This window comes from Rhinoderma darwinii, chromosome 5 (assembly GCF_050947455.1).
Source record: "Rhinoderma darwinii isolate aRhiDar2 chromosome 5, aRhiDar2.hap1, whole genome shotgun sequence".
NCBI lineage: Eukaryota > Metazoa > Chordata > Amphibia > Anura > Rhinodermatidae > Rhinoderma > Rhinoderma darwinii.
Genome location: NC_134691.1, coordinates 23,192,080 through 23,213,833, shown reverse-complemented (window position 1 = coordinate 23,213,833; position 21,754 = coordinate 23,192,080). Strand labels below are relative to the sequence as shown.

Genomic DNA, 21,754 nt, shown 5'->3' with positions numbered 1-21,754 from the left:
CTGAATAGTCACCATCCAAATATGTGGCAGAACACCCGACACTTTTGACACCACAAATGTTATTTTATTTCAGTTTTATGTATCTGCTAATCTTACATAAAAGTTTATGCAATGCACACTGACAGATGACCTTTCCCCATTCTAATACTTTCTTCCCGTTTTTTTTTTTTTAAAGTCTACATGTTCGTACAATCTCCACATTCACTTATGATAATGCCTGAGGAAGGAGCCGGTATGGTTCCAAAACGCGTCGCTTTTATGATCACAATTAAAGAACTTTCTATTTGAATGGCCTTAATGTTATTCTTGGACATCCAACACTGAAAACCAACAAAAGCATTTTACCGGAGGGGAACAGCGCCGTACAAAGGGCTGTTTTTAGATATATTCTCCTTAGAACAGGTGTAATACTACTTATACCATTATCGATTGCAACCAGGCAAGCGTTTGCATCCGGACGAACCCGTGGCCTGCAGTTCCCCAGATTTCTACATTTCAAAGACAACGTCTACAGGGATGTCGTGCTCCTAGCGATAAAAGTTCAGCTATAAAAGTTCCATTATCAGCTTCTACTTGAAAGAACTTTCTGAATAAGATCTTCAAATGTTTAAAGTACCTCCATCTTTGATGATCATTTCGTTTTTAGACCCAAAATCTATGTGGATTAATTTATTTCTGGATAATTACAGGGTTTGGGTTTTCCTCTTAGGGCTCCAAATGCCCCTGCTTTATTTCACACCACCAAAAGGTTAAAAGAGATTTTCCAAGGGGTTAAAATATTTTTGGATAATCCAAAAATAACAAGCTTTGTTACCATTGCAATTCTTTAAGCAAGTCCTGATTGCCGCTGTCTGGGTCCCCCAGTCTTTTATTTTTTACTCAGGAGCGTGACGACGTGTTGTCGATGCCAACGACATATTAATTGATGTCAAAATGGAACATGAAGACACCATGGTGAGTAGCAGTTCACCTTCTTGGTCGAATAACATGTCCTCAGTGTAGACGACACCATGCTCCCGCCTCGACTAAGGACCAAGACAGGAATTGGCAAGAGAAATTTATGTCAAACTTTGGTATTCTTGTATTTTAGGACTATTGAGACATTTTTACCTTCCAGAAAATCCCTTTAAATTACACAATTATGGCTGCTGGCAGCTGCCACTAGAGCAAGCTTTCTACATATGGATGTACACAGCTCCTATTGAAAGTGCCCCCTCAAGTGACCAAAAACCAAAAGATCTTCAAAGCTGGAGTTACAATTCTTCTGTTAGAAGCCAGAAGGGCAAGGATGATAAAACCCTGGTACATACTATATATTATTCCTAAACAGAAGGTCTCACATTTATTTTAACAATGTATTGATCACTCTTTTGTAAGCACAGAGGGCAGATACATCTATTTTCAAATTACGAGAGCAGTAGACATAAAAGAGAGGAAGTCAGACACAACGTAGAATTGCAAGACAGAATAATTCACCCAGAAGGTTGACAATATCTCAGTGCACAATCCCCACCTGTATTACAGTAAAGGGTCCTCATAATTGGTCAGTGGAGAATGCAGAGGTCTGATGAAGAATCACTACCAAATATTTATGTGGTCAATCTGTGATGGAGCATGGTGCCCACCTCCGCATGACGCAGTGTCTTATAGGATGCTTGGAATTGGACAATGGGCAACCAAGGATGGTTCGCCAGAGGTAGGAACCTGGCCAGCATAGATATAAGCGTCTGTTGTCTATCATTATGGTGGATGTGCAATGGTCAATCACAATTCCCATTAAATAGTGTCGGACTGAGAGAATTTGTGAGTCTCGAAAGCATCATGCTCCGCACTAGGGAACAAGTGGTCATCTAGTTCTAGCCTAGAACAATTCACAAGTATAAATCAGCTCAATAATTTATATATAAAGATGTTCCTCAAATAAAAGGATTGCTATACTCAATGTTCACCAAAGAGAGCCAATGGTTTAAATGGTGATCGGTCAAGATCACCAAATTGGATATTTCAAGTGATGGAAATTTTTGGGCAGTGCAATAGTTGCTTCAGATGGGGAAACCGGTGAGAAACTGAGGACCCCCATCGATGCTATCATCTAACATACATTGAAACCTCTCCAAAAGACCACCTCTTTGAGAAGGCCACCACTATATTATATACTATGTATACTGGTTCGTTGAGAGGATCACCCCCTCGAGAAGACCATTTATCAAAGTAGTTTTTTGATGGTGGTCTCAAAAAGGTTTCACTGTATCCACAATATACGTGAGAAGGTAAACTTCGGGTGGATTTACCCTTATGACTTGCCATTGTTCAAACCAATGAAATGTCCATTTGGATCACCTAAGCTTTCAGATTTAGGTCTCTGTAGCGAGGGTTGGGTAGTACAAGCAAGTAAAATGCAAACCCAAGCAATATTAAGCGAAACAATCCAACTCCACCAATTATTATTTCTTCAGGAAATCAGCCAACTGGGGTGGGGGTATCTTATGGTGTTCATAAAAGTAAGCCTATCATCCTATCCTGCCGAAAAGTGGTCAGAGGTCATCTAAACTCTATGGGTAGTGTTGATAGCCAAATACCAATCGATAGTTATTGTGAGGACCCAAAAATAAGTGTTTCCAATTAGAATAGATGAATGTATAGGAGACAGGCCAAAGAACCCAATAAAAGTTTCGGATTCAAAGACCCACCATTGTTCTAGAGGAATCTGATTATTTTTTTTGTGGGGGTTGTGCAGAACTGAGATTTACAGAATAGACAAGTTTTCAGAAAAGTTTCCCATGTAGGACACCCAAGTATATAAGTTAGTGACAGGAGAGGAGTGAAATGTGTGAAGAGGCGGCCGTTTCACATAAACACAAACCTTCCAGCTGGGTATCTTAGACGATGGTACCATGCCCGGCCCAATGGTGTAATAGTGATGACAATCTGAGCTAGACCGGGTCCAAGGACGGGAGGCTGGGAGTGGGAAATGGGTGACGTGACCTGCCGTGGACAGGTCACTGGACAAACTATAGTGATAATAGCCATTAGACAACTGAGGACAAACAAAAAGGAAAGAAAACAAAACAAGGAAAAAACAAAAATCAATATAATGGTCAAATGAGGGGGAAGTCGATAAAAAATAAATAAATAAATAAATAAAAAAATCGGAACTAAAAGAGCATTCTCCATAAAATTAAGAAAATCATCAAATATACGCGAGTCTCTCTTCCACCAAGTTACTGAGCTCGACCCAGGAGTTGGAGTCCTGTTTCGCAAACCTTTTTGGATTTTTGGCAATACTAGTAAGACTTACCAGCGAGTAGTTAGAAAGAGCTTGGTGACAACTGTAGTAGGAGCCGTAACAGTGGCCATATTGGTAGTCACCCATCTTACTCGGATATAAAATGGCTAAATAAAACACTTAAGATCTTGATACAAGAGGACAACTCAGGACTTGCATTTACGCGTGACCGGTTTGATTTTAGGGAGAAATGCTCTTTACAGTTTACGTAACTCCCATGCTCTTTGGGGGAAGCCATTTTGATCATCAAGCCATCAAGTTAATGTTTACAATGGTAATTGACTGGGATCTAGTGACGTCACTTAAGGGCTCATGGTTTCATTATGTCATTGATCCTCAAATTGATCGACTATATCCTTGGCTTAGTCCAAAGATGGCTGCCTCCATGGTTGGGTCCACTTAAAATAACCAATAAATCAAAAGGAACATGGAAAACGGATCATATGGTTGAATAATACCACAAGATGAAGTGAACATACACAAGGCAAAATACTACATATACTATATACATATACCCTGGATGATGGCCACGGACTATAAAAACCTATGTAACCATGATAATGAGATCATGGGTACCACCAATATGTCTATCTCTTGGGTGAACATGACAACAAATGACCCCATGAACATCACTGATATCTTTGTAGGTAAATACCATTTGTCAAACCTTGAAACTATTCAATGATGGCTCTGAGCAAGTTTTTCAAACCAAGTTGTGACCAAGTTGGAACCGCAAAGGTGCAATCACAATCTCATTAATGACTTTGCCAACGTTATCTTTTGAAACTAGGCCAAGACCTTGACCCATGTTTGGACCTGATAAACCTCTTGGATCCTGTATTTCTTATAAGGCCACTTAGAAATCCAGTAGTCTGCCAGGACTGTGATTGCCTTGGGCTCAGACCGTAGACCTGGTGGTAACTAATTACTAAAGTTACCCTGGCATCTCAACCGGGCAATTTTAACAGTGGGTGGCCACATCCTGAGACCCTTCTTTACAGAAAATGAAGAGTGCTTGTAATGAAGAAGGAAAATTATCAGTGTTGGAGAATACACATATCGTACATCATTGAGAAAATGGATTGTTCATGCAGAACTATATGAACAATCTCCCACCGAAGTTCTACTGCTGCATAGACAGAAGTTTTAAAAGTGTATCTCATCTTTTATCATCATGTCATTTTTAGGTGGTAAATTCTGTGCGGATTAATTTCTTAATATATCTTTGTAGTGGTCAGAGATTTGCTTTTCTGATACAGAGCTCTGAATCCCCTGCATAACTATAGGTTTACATTATAGCATTCTGTCTGCTTGCAGGCACCACTAGGGGGAGCTTACCATCTTATTATAAAGTTCAATGTATAACAATGTGCAGTAAGCTCCTAAGCTCCCTCTAGTGGTGGCTGCAGGTAACCAGAATGTTATCTTTTAACCATTTCAGGACCAGACTAATTTTAGTTTTTATGCTTTTGTTTTTTCCTCCTCGCCTTCAAAAAGTCATAACTTTTATTTTTTCGTTGACGCAGCCGTATGAGGGCTTAATTTTTACGAGATAAGTTGTACTTTCTAATGCTACTATTTAATATTATGTGCGATGTACTGGGAAGCTGTAAAAAAATTCAGAATGGGGTGGAATTTGAAAAAAAATCAACAGTTCTGCCATTTTCTTATGGATTTCTTTTAGATGGTGTTCAATCTATGGTGAAAATGACACATTACCTTTATTCTGCGGGTCAGTACGATCACGATGGTACCAAAGTTACATAGTTTTTGTTATGTTTTAGTACCTTTAAAAAAATGAAAATGTTTAAAAAGAAAAAAAAAAAAGGTTTCTAACATCATATTGTGACCCAACGTAACTTTTTTATATTTCAGCGTACAGAGCTGTGGTAGACGTGTTTTTGTACGTGGAAATATGTTGTTTTTATTAATACCATTTGGGGGAATATCTGGTATTTTGATCACTTTTTATTCAATTTTTTGTGGGGGTTGAAGTGGCAAAAAATCTGCCCTTTTAACCTGGCAAGTCTCAATAGCAATCTTTCTTTAGAAGGGCTGGGAGCGTTCACAAGTCTCGCAGCTGCTAGGAGTACACCGGCTCCCGCGATCTTGCTGCGCGAGAGCCGGTGACCGGCCCCCGGAGTGAAAGGGGTAAAAAAAAAACTCAGATGCCGGTGGTTAAATGCTGGCGATTAGTGAGGTTTCTGTTCACAAGCATTGCCGCTGGGTCGATGCTGCGTAACACAGCAGACACCCGGCTGCTACGGCGCCTGCTCTGCTTTTGAGTAGGCGCCATCTTTAAATACCCTTTGCCGACGTAAATAGGAATATTAGTGTCAGGAAAGTGTTAAAACTATGTCTATGCAGGAGATTTGGAGATGTCAGAAAAACAAAGCTCTGACCGTATTAAAGATATATTGAGATTTTAATTAGAATATAATTTAAGCTAAAAAATGTAAAAACACAAATTGATAGTCAAGCGCGGACATTCACTTTAAGCTGGCCAGCTATATGGGTTCTATTATTTTACAAAACAGACTAAAGGAATAGAAATATCGCCCCGTAACCGCTTCATAACTTATATACAAGACACAAACATTCAAAAACACAAACATTTCTATTTAAAGCCCCCGCCTTTGAGAAAAACATTTTACTGATTACATATAAAATTGATCTACATGAAAAGTTCAATAACTTTGTAAATACATTACTTATCTGATGCCGATCCCGTGGTTCAGTGTGTATTATACTCCAGAGCTGCACTCAAAACTCTCCAGGCGTCAGAGGGGAAATCTCCCCAGCAATTCTGTACAATGCTTTGTCTACGGATTTGCATTTTAGTAAGTGTTATCGTTACACCAGACACTGTACAGTCATCTGATGTAAGAAAAACCAACTATACGACTGCCTCTCAGCTGAGCCGTTAGACAAACTTATTGACTGTTTCCAATAGCAAATCAGCAGAATTGTAAATGCAGCTCTGAAGTATAATACAGGCTGTAACTAAGTACAAGATAAGTCATTTAATGTATTTACAATTATTGATGTAAATTAATTCTATATAAAAAGCCTTAAAATTATGTTCATACACTTTAAGACTTTGTACATTTATATACCCAACACCATCATTTCTGATTTTTTTAAGCATTTTAGTACATTTGATCAATTAATCTTTCAGTACATGCAAAATACGCCAGAAACAATAGAGAACAGGGACGGATTTTCACACTTTGATAAAGCACTAGGCCGATATTCAGTATGGAATATAAAACCAAAAATACACGACTGCAGTATGTAAACATGTCCACCATTAAACACCATGTCGTTTTTTGGTTTGTTAATTAGGGTTGGGGGGCGTTCCAGATCCTCATCTATTAAACAGATCTGACAGTGGTTACAAAGAGCATCTCTCACCCTACAGGACCCAGCATGTCTCTGTGTTACACAGACAGCTCATGACTTAGTAAGGGAATTAGTAATGCCTCATCTCCCTGCCGATACTCTGCAGGGGAATTAAAGGACTCCTCCACACTACAGCAGGAGATCCCAGCAGCGGGAGACCTTGTAATCCTCTTATCAGGGGGCCCTTCTAACAAAGAATTATCAGGGGGCCCCAAAATTGTGCGTCGATCAGTTTCTGAATATATATCTTATAGCGGTTGGAGATCTGTTATTCTGATACAGAGCTCCAAATCCCCTGCATAGGCTTTACAGTTAAATAATAAAATTCTGACTGCCTGCAGCCACCACTAGAGGGAGCCTACTGCATACGATTTACACATTGAACTCAATAACCTAATTTGCAATAAGCTCCCCCTAGTGGTGTCTGCAGGCAGTAAGAATTTTATCGTTTAAAGGCTATGTACACCTTTGAAAGTGCCATTTTTATTTAAAAAAATACATTAAAAAAAAATCAGTGTTTTTGATGCAACTTTCAAATGACTTTTTATTAAAAATAATTTGTACTTTTTGAGATGCAGCTGTATCTGGTTCAGTGTCAGCGGGATCCACCTGTAATCTATCACATCTACGTTATGAACTTAGATGTGATGGATAACAGATGGATCCTGCGTGTCAGAGACACAGGACCTGCTGACACTGAACCCGTCAGTCCCTGGGACCCGACGAGGACAGGATTCAGCACACTATACAGCTGCTCTGTATACAGGAGACAAAGCAGCTGCATCTCAAAAAGTATAAATACATTTTTAATAAAAACTAGTTTGAAAGTTGCATCAAACACACGAATAGATATTTTTATGATTTTTTTTTTTAAATATATCACTTTCAAAAGGTTTACATAGCCTTTAACTACTGTATGTCTATGCAGGGGATTTGGAGCTCTGTATCAGAAACATGGAGCTCCAACAGCTATAAAGATATATTGAGTAATTCATAAACACAGAATGTTTGAACCTAAAAACGTCATGATAATAAAAGGTGGAGAGTCGCACGCAAAACGCTGCGTAGAAACGATACTGCTGCAAAGGCTTCCAATCACAATAATAAAAGGATCGCAAAATCGGATCTTTACATCATGGCGGGTAAGCTCGACCTTACAGAGATACTGGTCATAAATACGGAGGCACTTCACATAATACGACTTCGCATATGGACGGATAAAAAAAACACACACACGATACTAAACCAAATATACACCAACAGCACTTTTTATAACATACTAAATACGGTAACATTCCCTTAATCTTAAAGGGTAACTAAATGTTCAAACTTCTGACATGTCATAGTGACGACATGTCAGAAGTTTTGATTGGTGGGGGTCCGAGCACTGAGTCCCCCACCAATCGCTAAAACGAAGCAGCAGAAGTGCTCGTGTGAGCGCTCAGCCACTTAGTTTCTGTTCGGCTTTTTACAGAGAGCCGATGTATCGGAGTACGGGCTCATAGACTTTCTATTGATCCTGTACTCCAATACATTGATTTCCGGAAAACCGCCAAATAGAAACTAAGCGGCTAAGCGCTCATACAATCATTTCTGCCGCTTTGTTTTAGCGATTGGTGGGGGTCTCAGTGCTCGGACCCCCACCAATCCAAACTTCTGACATGTCACTATGATATGACAGAAGTTTATTGAACGTTTAGTTACCATTTAACCCTTAGGTTACATGCACACTTTGCGTATTTTGCTGCAGAAAATATGCACCAAAGCCGTAGCAATACGCAAGATAGTCGCAAATAAAAACCGCACCTAATCGTGCTTTTCAGTGCGGTTTTTACATTTCTTATGCGTTTTTCGGCGAGTTTTCATGCTGCGGGTTTTGGAGCGATTTTACACAGCACTAGGCAGATACAATTCGCAAGCGGAAACGCAAGATAAATTGATATGCTGTGGATTTTAAGATCCGGACCGCAGGTCTATTTCCTGAAATCTCGCGGTCTATGCTGGAACTGAATTACGCTGCGGATTTTCCGCCAGCAAATACGCGCGGCAAAACAGCACGTGATACGCATCGTGTACATTGAGCCTTAATGTTACTAACTGGAGGAATTTACGGATTGGTCGTCTCTGCTCAATCTTTTTGTGAAATTCCAAATTATATTGCTGTTTGGTGCTGGAGACAGGTGCCGGAATAACAGATTCCCTATACTTACTATAATAAAAAGAGACTAGTCAGTGACAAATTCAGCTCTGCTACATATACATTAAATAGAACGATATACAAAACACAACTGAAAAGCGGTAACACCAGCAGCATCATAGTATATTCACCTTATCAGTGGAGGCCCACGCTCCCATGGTAGAGCCAGAACTCACAGATGTAGGAGAGCTGCATTCGCTCACGGACTGGCAGGTCTCAGAGGCTTCGGATGAAGCGGAGCTGGATGAATTCTGCATAGAACAAAGGAGAATGGACAAGGTAAGGGGGATGATCATAAGAGCGTGGGGCATGACCAAATCATAGGACAGAAAATTGGAAAAGTGTCACAACACAAAGTTGTCTATATGACAACTAAAGATACATGGAAAAATCTACGACAAGGAAACCATCAACAAGCAGGATAACTTCTTTCGAAGCTCCAACTTAGCATTTTTTTTTGCCATTTAACTTTTTACTTTGCATTGTATGAAAAAAAAAAATCTGTTACTACCTAGAAACCATAAACAAGCAGGCTAGCTGAATACCTAGAGCACCTTGACTTTAAAATAAATGGATATTCAATGATACCAGGGCCACAGACTTTGAATAGAGCGTCTGTCGAGCATGCACCCTGCTGCACGATTCATACATAAATGTTTGACACACTGAAAAATCAATGACAAGGAAACCATCAACAAGCAGCCCAACTGCTTTTGACCGTTCACAAGCTCCAACTTTGCATTGGTTATATAGTCAGCAAATGTAAAACCTAGGATCTTTGTAATATAGTTATTTATTAGCTTTTCTATTGTTTTCAGTTTGTTTGTTTTTTTCATTACATTTTTTACTTTCTGTGCTTTGTATGAAAAAAATTATCTGCTACTGAATGGAAACCACCAACAAGCAGGCTTTTTGAGCCGCCACGGGTAAAAAAAAAACGCCACGAAAAACACTTTCTTTGCCTCCCATTGATTTCAATGGGAGGTCAGAGATGGAACCGCAGGAAGAAGGAGCATGTGGCTTTTCTTCCCGCAATTAAATCAATGGGAGGCGGTTTCTGGCATTTAGGACACGGATTCCGACACTGTTTCTGCGTCAAAATCAGCGCCAAAAAACTGTGTGAACAGGGCCTAAAAAAAAAAAACTGGTTTTGTTTGAATACCTAGGGCACCTTAACTTTAAAATAAATACATACCCAATGACATCTCAGAAAATGTGAAAGTAGTGGCAGGGCGCATGCTCTATCGATGCTCTATTCAAACTTCTCCGACCTGCAATTGTGCGGCTGGGTGGACCGGGTTTCCCTGTTCTAGTGATTGGTTGGGTCAGCAGCAGGCCCGCACCAATCTATCATGTATTACATATCCTAGTGGATAGTTGATAAATGCTTTTAGCTGAAATTTGGTGAAATGTTATTGGAAACAGTCAACAGGCTTGTTGACAGACATTTCTAATGGCTTAGCCGAACCCCTATAACGAAGTAGGAAAGTCGTTTTTCTCTGTAGCAGATTACTGTACAGTGCCAGGTGTAAACACTACACTTCCAGGAATGCAAGGAGATTTCAGCAATGAAAACGGCAGAATTGTGAATGCAGCTCTTGAGTGCAATACAAGCTGAAGATTAGCACAAGGTAAGTAATGTAACATATGTCCAAATGTGGGCGTAAATTTATGTAATGGGTCTGTGGAGGAAGACCGCACTAGATATCTACCAAGGAGGAGTTGCTAAGATGCAGTTTAGAAATATTCTATATATTGGATGACTCTTACCTGGTTGACCGCTTCAGGTGGCATGGGGGACGGAGACTTTGACTGAAAAGCATCCTGGGATATGAAGCCCGAATCATGGGAGGATACGCTGGACAGTCTCATGGGGGCCTGCTGGGGCAGATTGGAGCTGCGATAGCGATAGTGTGAAGTAGGTGAGTGTGAGTGGGAACCACTGGATCTGGAGTCACTACTGTTAACGCTGTTCAGACTGCTGTGTGAGACAAAGGAGGGGGGCAGGGAAAAGACGAGAGGGGCAGTAAAAAGTTTGGGGGAAAGGCGGGGGTGGATGGGGTGAGGGATTTAAAGAAAATGCAAGGGAAAGAAGAGGGGAGGGTAAAAAGCAAGCACCAAATTAAAACTCCACGAATCTCCAGGCAGCATGACCACAAAAACACACACACACACACACACAATATGGAGAGGCAGTATCCATGGTCTGGTGTAGTTACGGTCAGAGAGGTGGCTTCTGGGAGTACTTTAAAAGGAAATGTCTGGGCAAAAAACAGATGTTATCCTTTGTGCAGGGCCTGAGGGGGCGGTGCATGACAGGGATTTTCTCATGCCCCGCCCCCTCATGTCATGCACTAGGCATAACAGTGTATAAGTTCTGGAGTGTTCCTTTAAGTTTTAAAGAGGTACTGTCATCTACAACTAATAGAGGCAGACATGACAAATGAGCAAATCTTTAATTTAAATGATCGTAAAAGTCCATACAGCCTCCGTAATAAATTCTATGTACTTCCCAAATGCTAAAATATTCGGCTCTAGCTACATGTGACATCATATAATGACATCACATCATATCGAAACTTATAACTAAAGTGACTGCTGCCAAGATGCTATTCCTCTTACTCTCCTGTCAGCAGCACAGTGCAAATCAAGCCCGGAGCTGTCTGACAGTCTGGTTGCTAGGGATATACTACAGCATTTCATATGAGGTTGTCAAACAGCATGTCCCTAGTAACCAGTCTGTTTAAAATTTATTTTAGTCAATGTCCATCTTTGAACACCTATTTTTATTTTTTTTATCTATATAGGTCCAACATTTTGGGTTTATTAATTTCTTAATATATTCAATTCTTATAGAGATTTTCTCTGAAACCCAATTCCGGCTGCCCGCAGTCACCATTAGGGGGAGATTACTGAATATGACTTCTACATTAAACTAAATCCGCATACACCGAGCTCCCCCTAGTGGTGGCTTCAACCAGGCAGAATTTTTATAATTTAATCCTATGGCTGTGAGAAGGAAATCAGAGATATATTATGAAGTGAATCAGCACAGAAGTTTGGAAATATGACATGGTGTTGATGGACATTCACTTTCAGCTGAAGGTAGCACGGACGGTGCTACTTAACCAGTCAGACCATGTTTCGGATACTGCACATAATGGGTTTGCATGCATTGAATATATATCTTCCCAAGAGCTCCGTCTATATCCCCAGATGTAGATATATACTGTAGATTGTGCACACAGGAAGTTATATAAAACAAAATATAGGGCATGCTCGTGTGGCTCTTGTGGGACCAGCACATGGGGGAGGAAATATCGCAGTGTCCCGGATAGATAACGGAGGGATATCAGAACCATTAAGAATTCAGGATAAAGACAACAACATGAAAAATAAACGGTTTTATATTGCACAAAACAGTTTCTCCGAGGTGAACGGCACTACACAAGGACAGGTCCCCTCCTTAGGTATTGGTTAGATGAAAATCTTAAGTCCTGGTTCTTCCAGGAATTAAAAGGTTAATTAGAAAAATGACATTTATCATCATAAACCAATAAACCAATAAACATAGTACAAAACAAAAGAAACCTAAATAAAGTCAGACCTATAATAAGTTAGATAACACTAAACCATATCTAGTGTGAAAGCTTAAAGGTTGGGGTGACCAGGTTGGATTTAGCTGTACACTTGGATAGTCTACGTGTTTGAGATCGGGGCCCTTAGTTCCTAGGGCTGCAAGGTTGGGTCACTGGATGGCTGACCCTCTAAGCAACATAATCCCATAATCATTATTTATCACCTATCCACAGGATAGGTGATAAATATCTGATCGGTGGGGGTCCGACCGCTGGTCAATGGTCTCATTTGGTTTGGTTGCTACTGGCAAAATTTATACTTTTTTGGCACCCCTATCTATCTACAGGACATTGCTTAGAGGGTCAACCACTCAGTGACCCAAGCTTTCAGCCCTAGGAACCGAAAGCCCCAATCTCAAACACCTAAACCATTCAAGTGTATAGGTGAATCTAACCTGGTCATACCAACCTTGGTAGAAAACTTGGCCAAATCTTGCCAGCTTTAGCCTTTTAACAACATTTCGGCCCTTTATAGAGAATGATGTAAGGGGAAATGAAATAGCAGTGGCTTTAAAATATGGTGGTTTCTCCTATCTGGACAAGCTGTCCTTTAAATCAGCTGATCGCAACGGATCCGGCAGCTGACAAGCTCGGCAATCAGCTGGTATTCCTGAGGGGCGCTACAGGAGAAATGTGGTGTTACATGGCACCCATTCATTTACATTGCAATACTTGGTCAAGCAGAGTCCTTCAGTGGCTCTCTGCCCTGGCCAATTCAAGGAGGTCCCAAGCAGGGGACACCCCTTCTATGACATCAATACATATGGACAACACCTTCAATTATCATTGTATCACTATCAATGAAAGAATGCAATGGGAAAATGGGAGATGTTTCACGTATCACTGACATCTCACCATCTACATGTTCAGAGGTTCTCCACAAAGCTTTAGTAAAAGGCAGAGAACACATGGTTTAGGCCTTTTCCGTCCCCAGTTTAGTGGTAATTCTGAAGATCTTCGAGATGTAAGACAGACTGGTTGCTATGGATATGCAGCCTGACAAGCCCATTGAAATGAACGTAGCTGTTAGGTAGTCTATCCCTAGCAACCAGACTGTCAGACATAACTCAGCTTAACAACCACCATTCCCCATCAGGATTTATTATTAATAAGATTTTTCTCAAAATAAAATTTAGGTTGAGAACCACACGGCCCCAGTGGACAGTTTACTATCCAAGGAGATTTACAGAAGAGACGCCGGTCACTTACCTGCAGACACTGGACTTGCGAGACATGGTGGTGCTCGGAGACGAGGGTGGAGTCTGGTAAGACCAGTTATAGTCGGAGCCTTTTAAATCATGAATCACCTAACAAGACAAAGAAATCTCATGATCTATTCCATCCATACTGAAGTGTCAACGTGATATTGGTCATGTAGGTAAGACTTAGGCTAAGTTCACACGAGCGCGACAGATCTACGTGCGTAAAAAAAACGCATGTAAATCTGTCTGTGTACGTTGCGTTTTGCATCCGTGTGCTTTGCGTGTGGCGTGTATTTTTCACGCACTCGTAAGCAGTTTTATTTTTTCCAATGTAATTGATGAGTGAAACACGGAAAGCACACGGATGTTGTCCACGTGCGGTCCATGGTTTTCACTGAGCCATTGACTTCAATGGGCGCCTAAGTGCGTGAAAACGCCAATAAAGGACACGCAGTGAGTTTCACGCAACGGACACTGGCTTCATGAAAACTCCTGCATGTGTGATTAGCCCCATTGAAATCAATGGGGCCGTGTGCTTTGCGCGGTTTTAACGCACCGCACACGGATGAGAATCACGCTCGTCTGAATAAGCTCTTTAGGTTTAGGTATGAGCGCCATTTAGATCTGGTCATCATTAAAGTGTAATTGTGCGCTACGTGGTCGGTCACCTGTTCACTGGCAGACGGTAATTTATGCGGATCCATGGTGAGAGTTTTCAGGTCTTCAGATATTGTTTGTAAATGAGTGATCTCCCCCAACATTGAAATCTCTTCCTCCTATTCACAAGATGAAAACAGCGTCACAAGGTCAAGTAAAGGACAAAGCAAAGGAGACAAAACTAGAAGATATAACCAACAAAACCCAAGAACTTGTAAAGGGGTTGTCAGGTTTTTATTAGAAGGGTCCCTCAACAATAAGCAGGTCACATAATGTCCCCCATCTGGTACTCCCAGCAATCAGTGTTAATCTGTGACGCAACCTGGCAGCAAGTGTGTAATTTCCCTGCAGCGCCACCACAGGGGAAATTTAGAATTACACGGTTCCCATTTTAATCAATGGGAATACATGGAAGTGTTGGGTCGCTCTTTGCAGGTAAACTCTGCTCTTGCTAATAGATGACCATTCTAATTTGGGGACCCCCTATATTAACTCAATATAACAGGGTATTTCTAAACTACACAACCCCTTTAAGTAGTCATTATGTCAATGAACTGATAAGAGACAGAGAAGACTTTATTGAAGCGTTATTTGTCTGAAGTAATCGATTTGCACATTGTAGACCCATCACTGCCACAATTACTATCTAATAGCCATGAACTATATGACATCGGCTGTATTCTGAAGGGTTCTGTAACTAGAAATGTCACAAAAGAGTGATCACTGCAGTCGGACAACCATCAATCCCAAGAATGGGGGCGCCTGTCACCGGTGAAGACGTGGCCACTCATGTGTCTTCAAGCACCCGGCATACATGTGGTTTATCCCACCAATAACACTTTTAGGACATATCCAGTGAAACCATTGACGTGAGTAATACTTCAATAAAGGCAAGAACTTACTATGACAGGCCGAAGCATGGAAATGAAGGAGCAGAAGCGGCTGCGTTCCTCAATGAGAGCTTTCCTGACTGCCTGCTTCTCCGTTTCTTCCAGGAGCAAGTATTTGTCATTGACATCTTGTAGAGCGCTGTCCAGCTGAGGCTGTATATCTCCTCTACCTGCAAATACAACCAAGTAACACTAAAAGTCAACAGGACAACGTCAGGTCAGTCTCCCATATTACAAGATGAGACGTAGAGGTCAAGAAGTCTTCATTGGAAGGCGCCCCTGGAGGATATCTGACAGCAACGGGCCTGTACCTTTATATGGACTGGTAGGCCCTCACCTAAAGGCTGCTCTTGGGGGTCTAATAGATTGGATAGACCAAATTTCTGCTGTGCGATAATATTGCTTCCTCCTCGATAAGTGTCTGTATGTGCCTAGCATTTCTTCATCTTCACTTCCCCCATCAAACGAACAATCATCTTAATTATTTTAATTTTCTACAGGAATAATCCTTCCCTACTGTATATATAGCAACAGTCTTCTCAGACATATTCGACACTACCCTTCTATTCTTTATCTGCATTGACCATGGATATGGACAGGAATTTGTCATCCAGAAGTCTTTTTTGAAACCAAGGCTATGTTCACATCTGTGTCGGAGCTTCTGTTGCAGATTCTATCGGCATGCAACGCTATTCTTTCCATCAAAACAATGGACACCATGACGGAACCCAAATTAATCCCATTAGAAGTCAATAGGGTCCATCGGGCACCAGTGGTATCCATCAAACGACAGAACCGGCACTGCGTCCTGGTTTCCATTATAAACAGAAACCAGGACGCAGATGTAAACAGAGTCTATACCACGCAGTCATATTGGTCGTCTAACTTTATAAAATATTGGTCTCATTGATTGAAGAACAGGTCGCGGTGTCTGCACTTCCGCAGTAGAAGGATTGCAAAGACCATAGTAGATAATGAGATTGCCGCAGTGGTAGGTCATCCTCCATTGTTTTGGACTGCCTTGTCCATTATAGTTTGGTAACCATAGTCAGATGTTTTACCTACAGCAGCCATAGTTGTGGATTTGTGGACAAAATTTAGACAGGACCCGTCAGGTAAATAAGAAGTCAGGAAGATGAAACGTCATAGGGTCAGTTCACACATTTTGACACATTTGACACGTAAACCGCGTCGGAAAACCCGCCAAAAAAACGGCCGAAAATGTCTCTCATTCATTTCAATGTGAGCCGGTTTTTTCCCGCAAGCGGAAAAACCGACTCGCGGGTAAAAGAAGCAAAATGCCCAATCTTTGGGCGTTTACGTCTCTGACCTCCGATTGACATCAATTGGAGGCAGAGAAAGTTTATTTCACGGCGTTTTTTCCCGCGGCACTCAATGGCCGCGGGCGAAAAACTCTGTGTGAACAGGGCCTTACTGGGAAATATCATCCTATTGTTACAATAGTTCTTAGATATGAATTGCATAAGTATATAAATAAATATGAGACAGACAGACAGAGAGGGTAGCATGTGTTAGATAGACAAATAGACGAATGGGAGGAATGATGACGTCATCAGCCTCTTCTGAATGGAAACCACATCTTTTACAAAGTGCCCTACACATAAAATAACCAGATTTACCTTTCTTAGCTTTTTTCTGCAGTTTAAGGGTGTCTGATGACTTCTTTTTTATTTCTTGACGAGCTTTTTTGTATTCTGGAAGAAAATAATAAAGATAATAATTTAGGAAACTGCATATTTCCAATCTGTGCCTAGAGGAGATTATTTTGTAGAATGTGTTTTATTACAGAAAATGATGAGAAATACCTACATATATTCTAAAATCCCAAATCTAAAAGTATTTATCATTAATTAAAGGGGTTTCCTTATCATAGACAACACCTTTCATACGGGAGCCGTGGAGACCCCAGGCAAACAGTTGATTTTGCCGAGGGAAGACGCGACCAGTTAGACGTTCTAGTATTGCATGGTGGCCATTCAGATGAATGTAATACATGGACGGTTAGAGTCTACCGGAGTGAGAGTCGCTGGTTGTGGTTCCAAGCGGGAAACCCCCCATTATGACGTCCATATGCCCTAATAGAATAACCCCTTTATGTGAGCCACAGCACTAACCTTTTGCATGATCCTTATCAAGTTGATTAGCAACCTTCTTCCATTCTTCTACCTGCTCTTGCAGCGGGTTGATCAGACAGTCGATCAGAGCGCTATTATGCACATTAAAAATAAAAAACACTAGTTTAGTGATCCAGTCATAATAATGAAAACGAGGGTCTCCTTTTTTCCCCGGAAACAGCACCACTCTTGTTCATGGGTTGTATCTGGTGCTGCAGCTCAGCCCTATTCCCTTGAATTGAGCAGACCCTTTGTTTTAATCCCGTACAATCCCATTAATGTCTGTGTACCTTAACCCCTTAACGCACCATGACGTAACTGTACGTCAAGGTGAGCAGTAAGTTCGCGCACCTTGACGTACAGTTACGTCAGTGCCTTGACAGTTAACCGCCGCGCGGCGCTACAACGCAGCGGCGGTTAACTGTGCAGGGTGTCAGCCCTGCTCTCCCCGTTGCCGATCAGCGGCCTGTCGCCGCTGATATCGGCAGTTAACCCCTTAATTGCGGCGCTCGATTTTGAACGCCACAATTAAGGTCTTTAGCGCCGATCGGCAGCCCCCATGTGAAATCACGGGGGCTGGCGATGGTACCCATGGCAACCGGACGCCAGACAATGGCTTCCGGGTTGCCATGTACAGAAGCCTATGAGGACCACCCGGATGGTGGTCGTCGTAGGCTTCCTGTCAGTGTGACTGTTACGTCACAATGACAGTTGGAATGCATTACACTACGTGTGTAGTGTAATGTATTCCAGCAGCGATCAGAGCTGCAAGTCTAAGTGTCCCCTAGTGGGACAAGTGAAAAAAGTAAAAAAAAGAATAAAAATGTTTTAAAAAAAGTGTAAAAATAAAAGTTATAAGTGACATAAACATGAACTGCTTTTTTTCCTATAATAAGTCTTTTATTATAGGAAAAAAAATGAATACATAAAAAAAAAAGTACACATATTTGGTATCACCGCGTTCGTAACGACCCCAACTATAAAACTATAATATTATTTTTCCCGCACGGTAAACACCGCAAAAAAAAATAAACGAAAAACAATGCCAGAATCACTATTTTTTGGTCACCACCCCTCCCAAAATACACAATAAAAAGTGATCAAAAAGTCGCATGTACGCCAAAATAGTACCGATAAAAACTACAACCCGTCCCGCAAAAAACAAGCCCTTACACAGCTTTTTTGACTGAAAAATAAAAAAGTTATGGCTCTCAGAATACGGTGACACAGAAAATAAATTATTTTCTAAATAAGTTATTTTATTGCTCAAACGCTGCAAAACATAAAAAAATTATATACATCTGGTATCGCCGTAATCGTACCGACCCGCAGAATAAAGTATAATAGTCATTTATAGCCCAGGGTAAACGCCGTCAAAAATAAATAAAAATCATTGTCAGAATTGATGGTTTTTGGTCACCTGGCTTGCCGAAAAATTGAATAAAAAGTGATCAACAAAATCGCATGTACCCCAAAATGGTACCAATAAAAACTACAGCTCGTCCCGCAAAAAATATGCCCTCACACCACTCTATTGACAGAAAAATAAAAAAGTAGTGGCTCTCGGAAAGCGGGGAGGAAAAACGAAAAAGCAAAACATGAATCCGTTCGTAAAGGGTTAATTACTTTCGAATGAAAAAACTTTTATGACCACATGTGGGGTATAGCCGTACTTGGGAGTAATTGCTTTACAAATGTTGCGGTGCTTTTTCTCCTTTATTCCTTGTAAAAATTAAAAATGGCTACCTTTTTTCAGAAAAAAAGTAGATTTTTACCTTTACAGACTAATTCCAATGAATTCAACAAAACAACTGTGGGGTCAAAATGCTAACTTTACCCCTAGAAAAATGCCCTGAGGGGTGTAGCTTCCAAAATGGGGTCACTATTGGGGGGTTTCCACGGTTTTCATCCCTCCAGTGCATTGCAAACGCGACACGGCACTGAAAACGATTCTAGCAAAATCAGAAATCCAAAATCCAAATGGTGCTCCTTCTCTTCTGAGGCCTGCTGTGGGTCCAAACAGCAGTTTATTACCACATATGGGGTATTGCTATAATCGGAAGAAATTGCTTTACATATGTTGGGGTGTTTTTTCTACTTTATTCCTTGTAAAAATTAAAAATTTCTACGTTTTTTCACAAAAAAAGTAGATTTTCACCTTCACATACTAATTCAAATAAATTTAGCAAAAAAACTGTGGGTTCAAAATGCTAACTATACTCATAGATAAATTCATTGAGGGGTATAGTTTCCAAAATGGGGTCACTTTTGGGGGGTTTCCACTGTTTTGGCAGCACAAGACCTCCTCAAACCTGACATGGTACCTAAAATATATTCTAAAAAAAGGAGGCCCCAAAATCCACTAGGTGCTCCTTTGCTTCTGAGGCCGGTGTTTCAGTCCATTATCACACTAGGGCCACATGTGGGATATTTCTAAAAACTGCAGAATCTGGGCAATAAATATTGAGTTGCATTTCTTGGGTAAAACCTTCTGCGGTACATAAAAAATGTATTAGAAATGAATTTTTGAAGAAAAAAAATGAAATTTGTAAATTTCACCTCTACTTTGCTTTAATTCCTGTGAAACGCCTAAAGGGCTAAAACACTTTGTGAATGTGGTTTTGAATACTTTGATGGGTGCAGTTTTCAAAATGGGGTGACTTCTGGGGACTTTCTAATATATAAGGCCCTCAAAGCCATTTCAGAACTGAACTGGTCCCTGAAAAAATAGCCTTTTGAAATTTTCTTAAAAATATGAGAAATCGCTGCTAAAGTTCTAAGCCTTGTAACGTCCTAGAAAAATAATAGAATGTTCAAAAAACGACACAAACAAAGTAGACGTATGGGAAATATAAACTAGTAAGTATTTTGTGTGGTATTACTATCTGTTTTACAAGTAAATACATTAAAATTTAGAAAAATGCTAATTTTTGCTAATTTTCTCTAAATCTTGGCGTTTCTTACAAATAAATATTGAATTTAACGACAAAATTTTTTCAGTATCATAAAGTACAACATGTCACGAGAAAACAATCCCAGAATCGCTTGGATAGGTAAAAGCATTCCGGAGTTATTACCACATAAAGTGACACATGTCAGATTTGCAAAAATGGGGCTGGTCCTGAAGGCCAAAACAGGCTTAGACACCAAGGGGTTAAAAAGGCTCCGTCACTACATTATAAGTGCCCGATCTCCTACATAAGGAGATCGGCGCTATAATGTAGGTGACAGCAGTGCTTTTTATTAAAAAAAACTATCTATTTTCACCATGTTATTAGCGATTTGAGCTTCATGCCAATGGACAACTGGGCGTGTTTTACTATTGACCAAGTGTACAGAGGAGTGTATGACGCTGACCAATCAGTGACCAATCAGCGTCATACACTTCTCTCCATTCATTTACTCAGCGCATAGGGATCCTGCTAGATCCTTATGTGCGGTCTTATACTAAACACATTAACGATACTGAAGTGTTTAGACAGTGAATAGACATTCCACGGGATGTCTATTCATAATCTCTGCACTTCGTTACTCTGTCTGTGGTAGTTACAGCAGAGGAAGCGTAATCTCGCGAGATCTCACTGTAAATGACAGGTTACAACGAGATTACGCTTCCTCTGCTGTAACTACCATAGAAACATTAACGAAGTGCCGGCATTGTGAGTATACATCCCGTGGAATGTCTATTCACTGTCTAAACACTTCAGTATTGTTAATGTGTTAGTATAAGACAGCACATAAGGATCTAGCAGGATCCCTATGTGCTGTGTAAATGAATGGAGAGAAGTGTATGACACTGATTGGTCACTGATTGGTCAGCGTCATACACTCCTCTGTACAACGCCCACTTGGTCAATAGTAAAACACACCCAGTTGTCCATTGAGAAACTCATTAGCATAAAGCTCAAATCGCTAATAACATGGTGAAAATAGATCGTTTTTTAAAATAAAAAGCACTGCTGTCACCTACATTATAGCGCCGATCTCCTTATGTAGGGGATAGGGCACTTATAATGTGGTGACAGAGCCTCTTTAAAGCCTCATGCACACTTCCATCACCATTTTCACGGCCGTTTCTCACGGATCCGTGTGTCCGTTATGGTATCCGTGGGGTTTCCGTGTGTACTCCGTGTCCGTTCCGTGTTTCCGTTTCAAACGGTCGTTGTGCTTCCGTGTTTCCATTTAAAAAAAAAAAACGGAAGGTATTGAACTTTATTTGAACTTGTCACATGTCCAAGTCTGTGAACTTTGGCATGCCCTGCCGTTGCTAGGGCAACAGATCCGTCAAAAACGGACGTCACACAGAAGCCTTCCGTGTGCCGTCCATTTTTTTGACGGACCTATCGA

The 21,754-nt window shown here is 40.7% G+C and overlaps 1 protein-coding gene across 7 annotated transcripts in view; it reads right to left on the bottom strand.

Moving 5' to 3' along the window:
• The window catches only part of MTSS1 (MTSS I-BAR domain containing 1), a 148,300-nt gene that overhangs the window by 5,089 nt on the left and 121,457 nt on the right, over positions 1-21,754 (bottom strand). For 2 of the 7 annotated variants that reach the window (XM_075825747.1, XM_075825749.1), the window contains exons 6-13: positions 17,408-17,499; positions 16,913-16,987; positions 15,285-15,442; positions 14,394-14,501; positions 13,733-13,830; positions 10,656-10,866; positions 9,017-9,136; positions 2,864-3,037 (exon numbers count right to left, since the gene is read on the bottom strand). In XM_075825747.1, coding sequence (XP_075681862.1) covers positions 2,864-3,037; positions 9,017-9,136; positions 10,656-10,866; positions 13,733-13,830; positions 14,394-14,501; positions 15,285-15,442; positions 16,913-16,987; positions 17,408-17,499 — 1,036 coding nt within the window. The remainder of the gene's footprint in view (positions 1-2,863; positions 3,038-9,016; positions 9,137-10,655; positions 10,867-13,732; positions 13,831-14,393; positions 14,502-15,284; positions 15,443-16,912; positions 16,988-17,407; positions 17,500-21,754) is intronic. The other 5 variants (XM_075825752.1, XM_075825754.1, XM_075825750.1 and 2 more) reach the window with 4 other exon arrangements.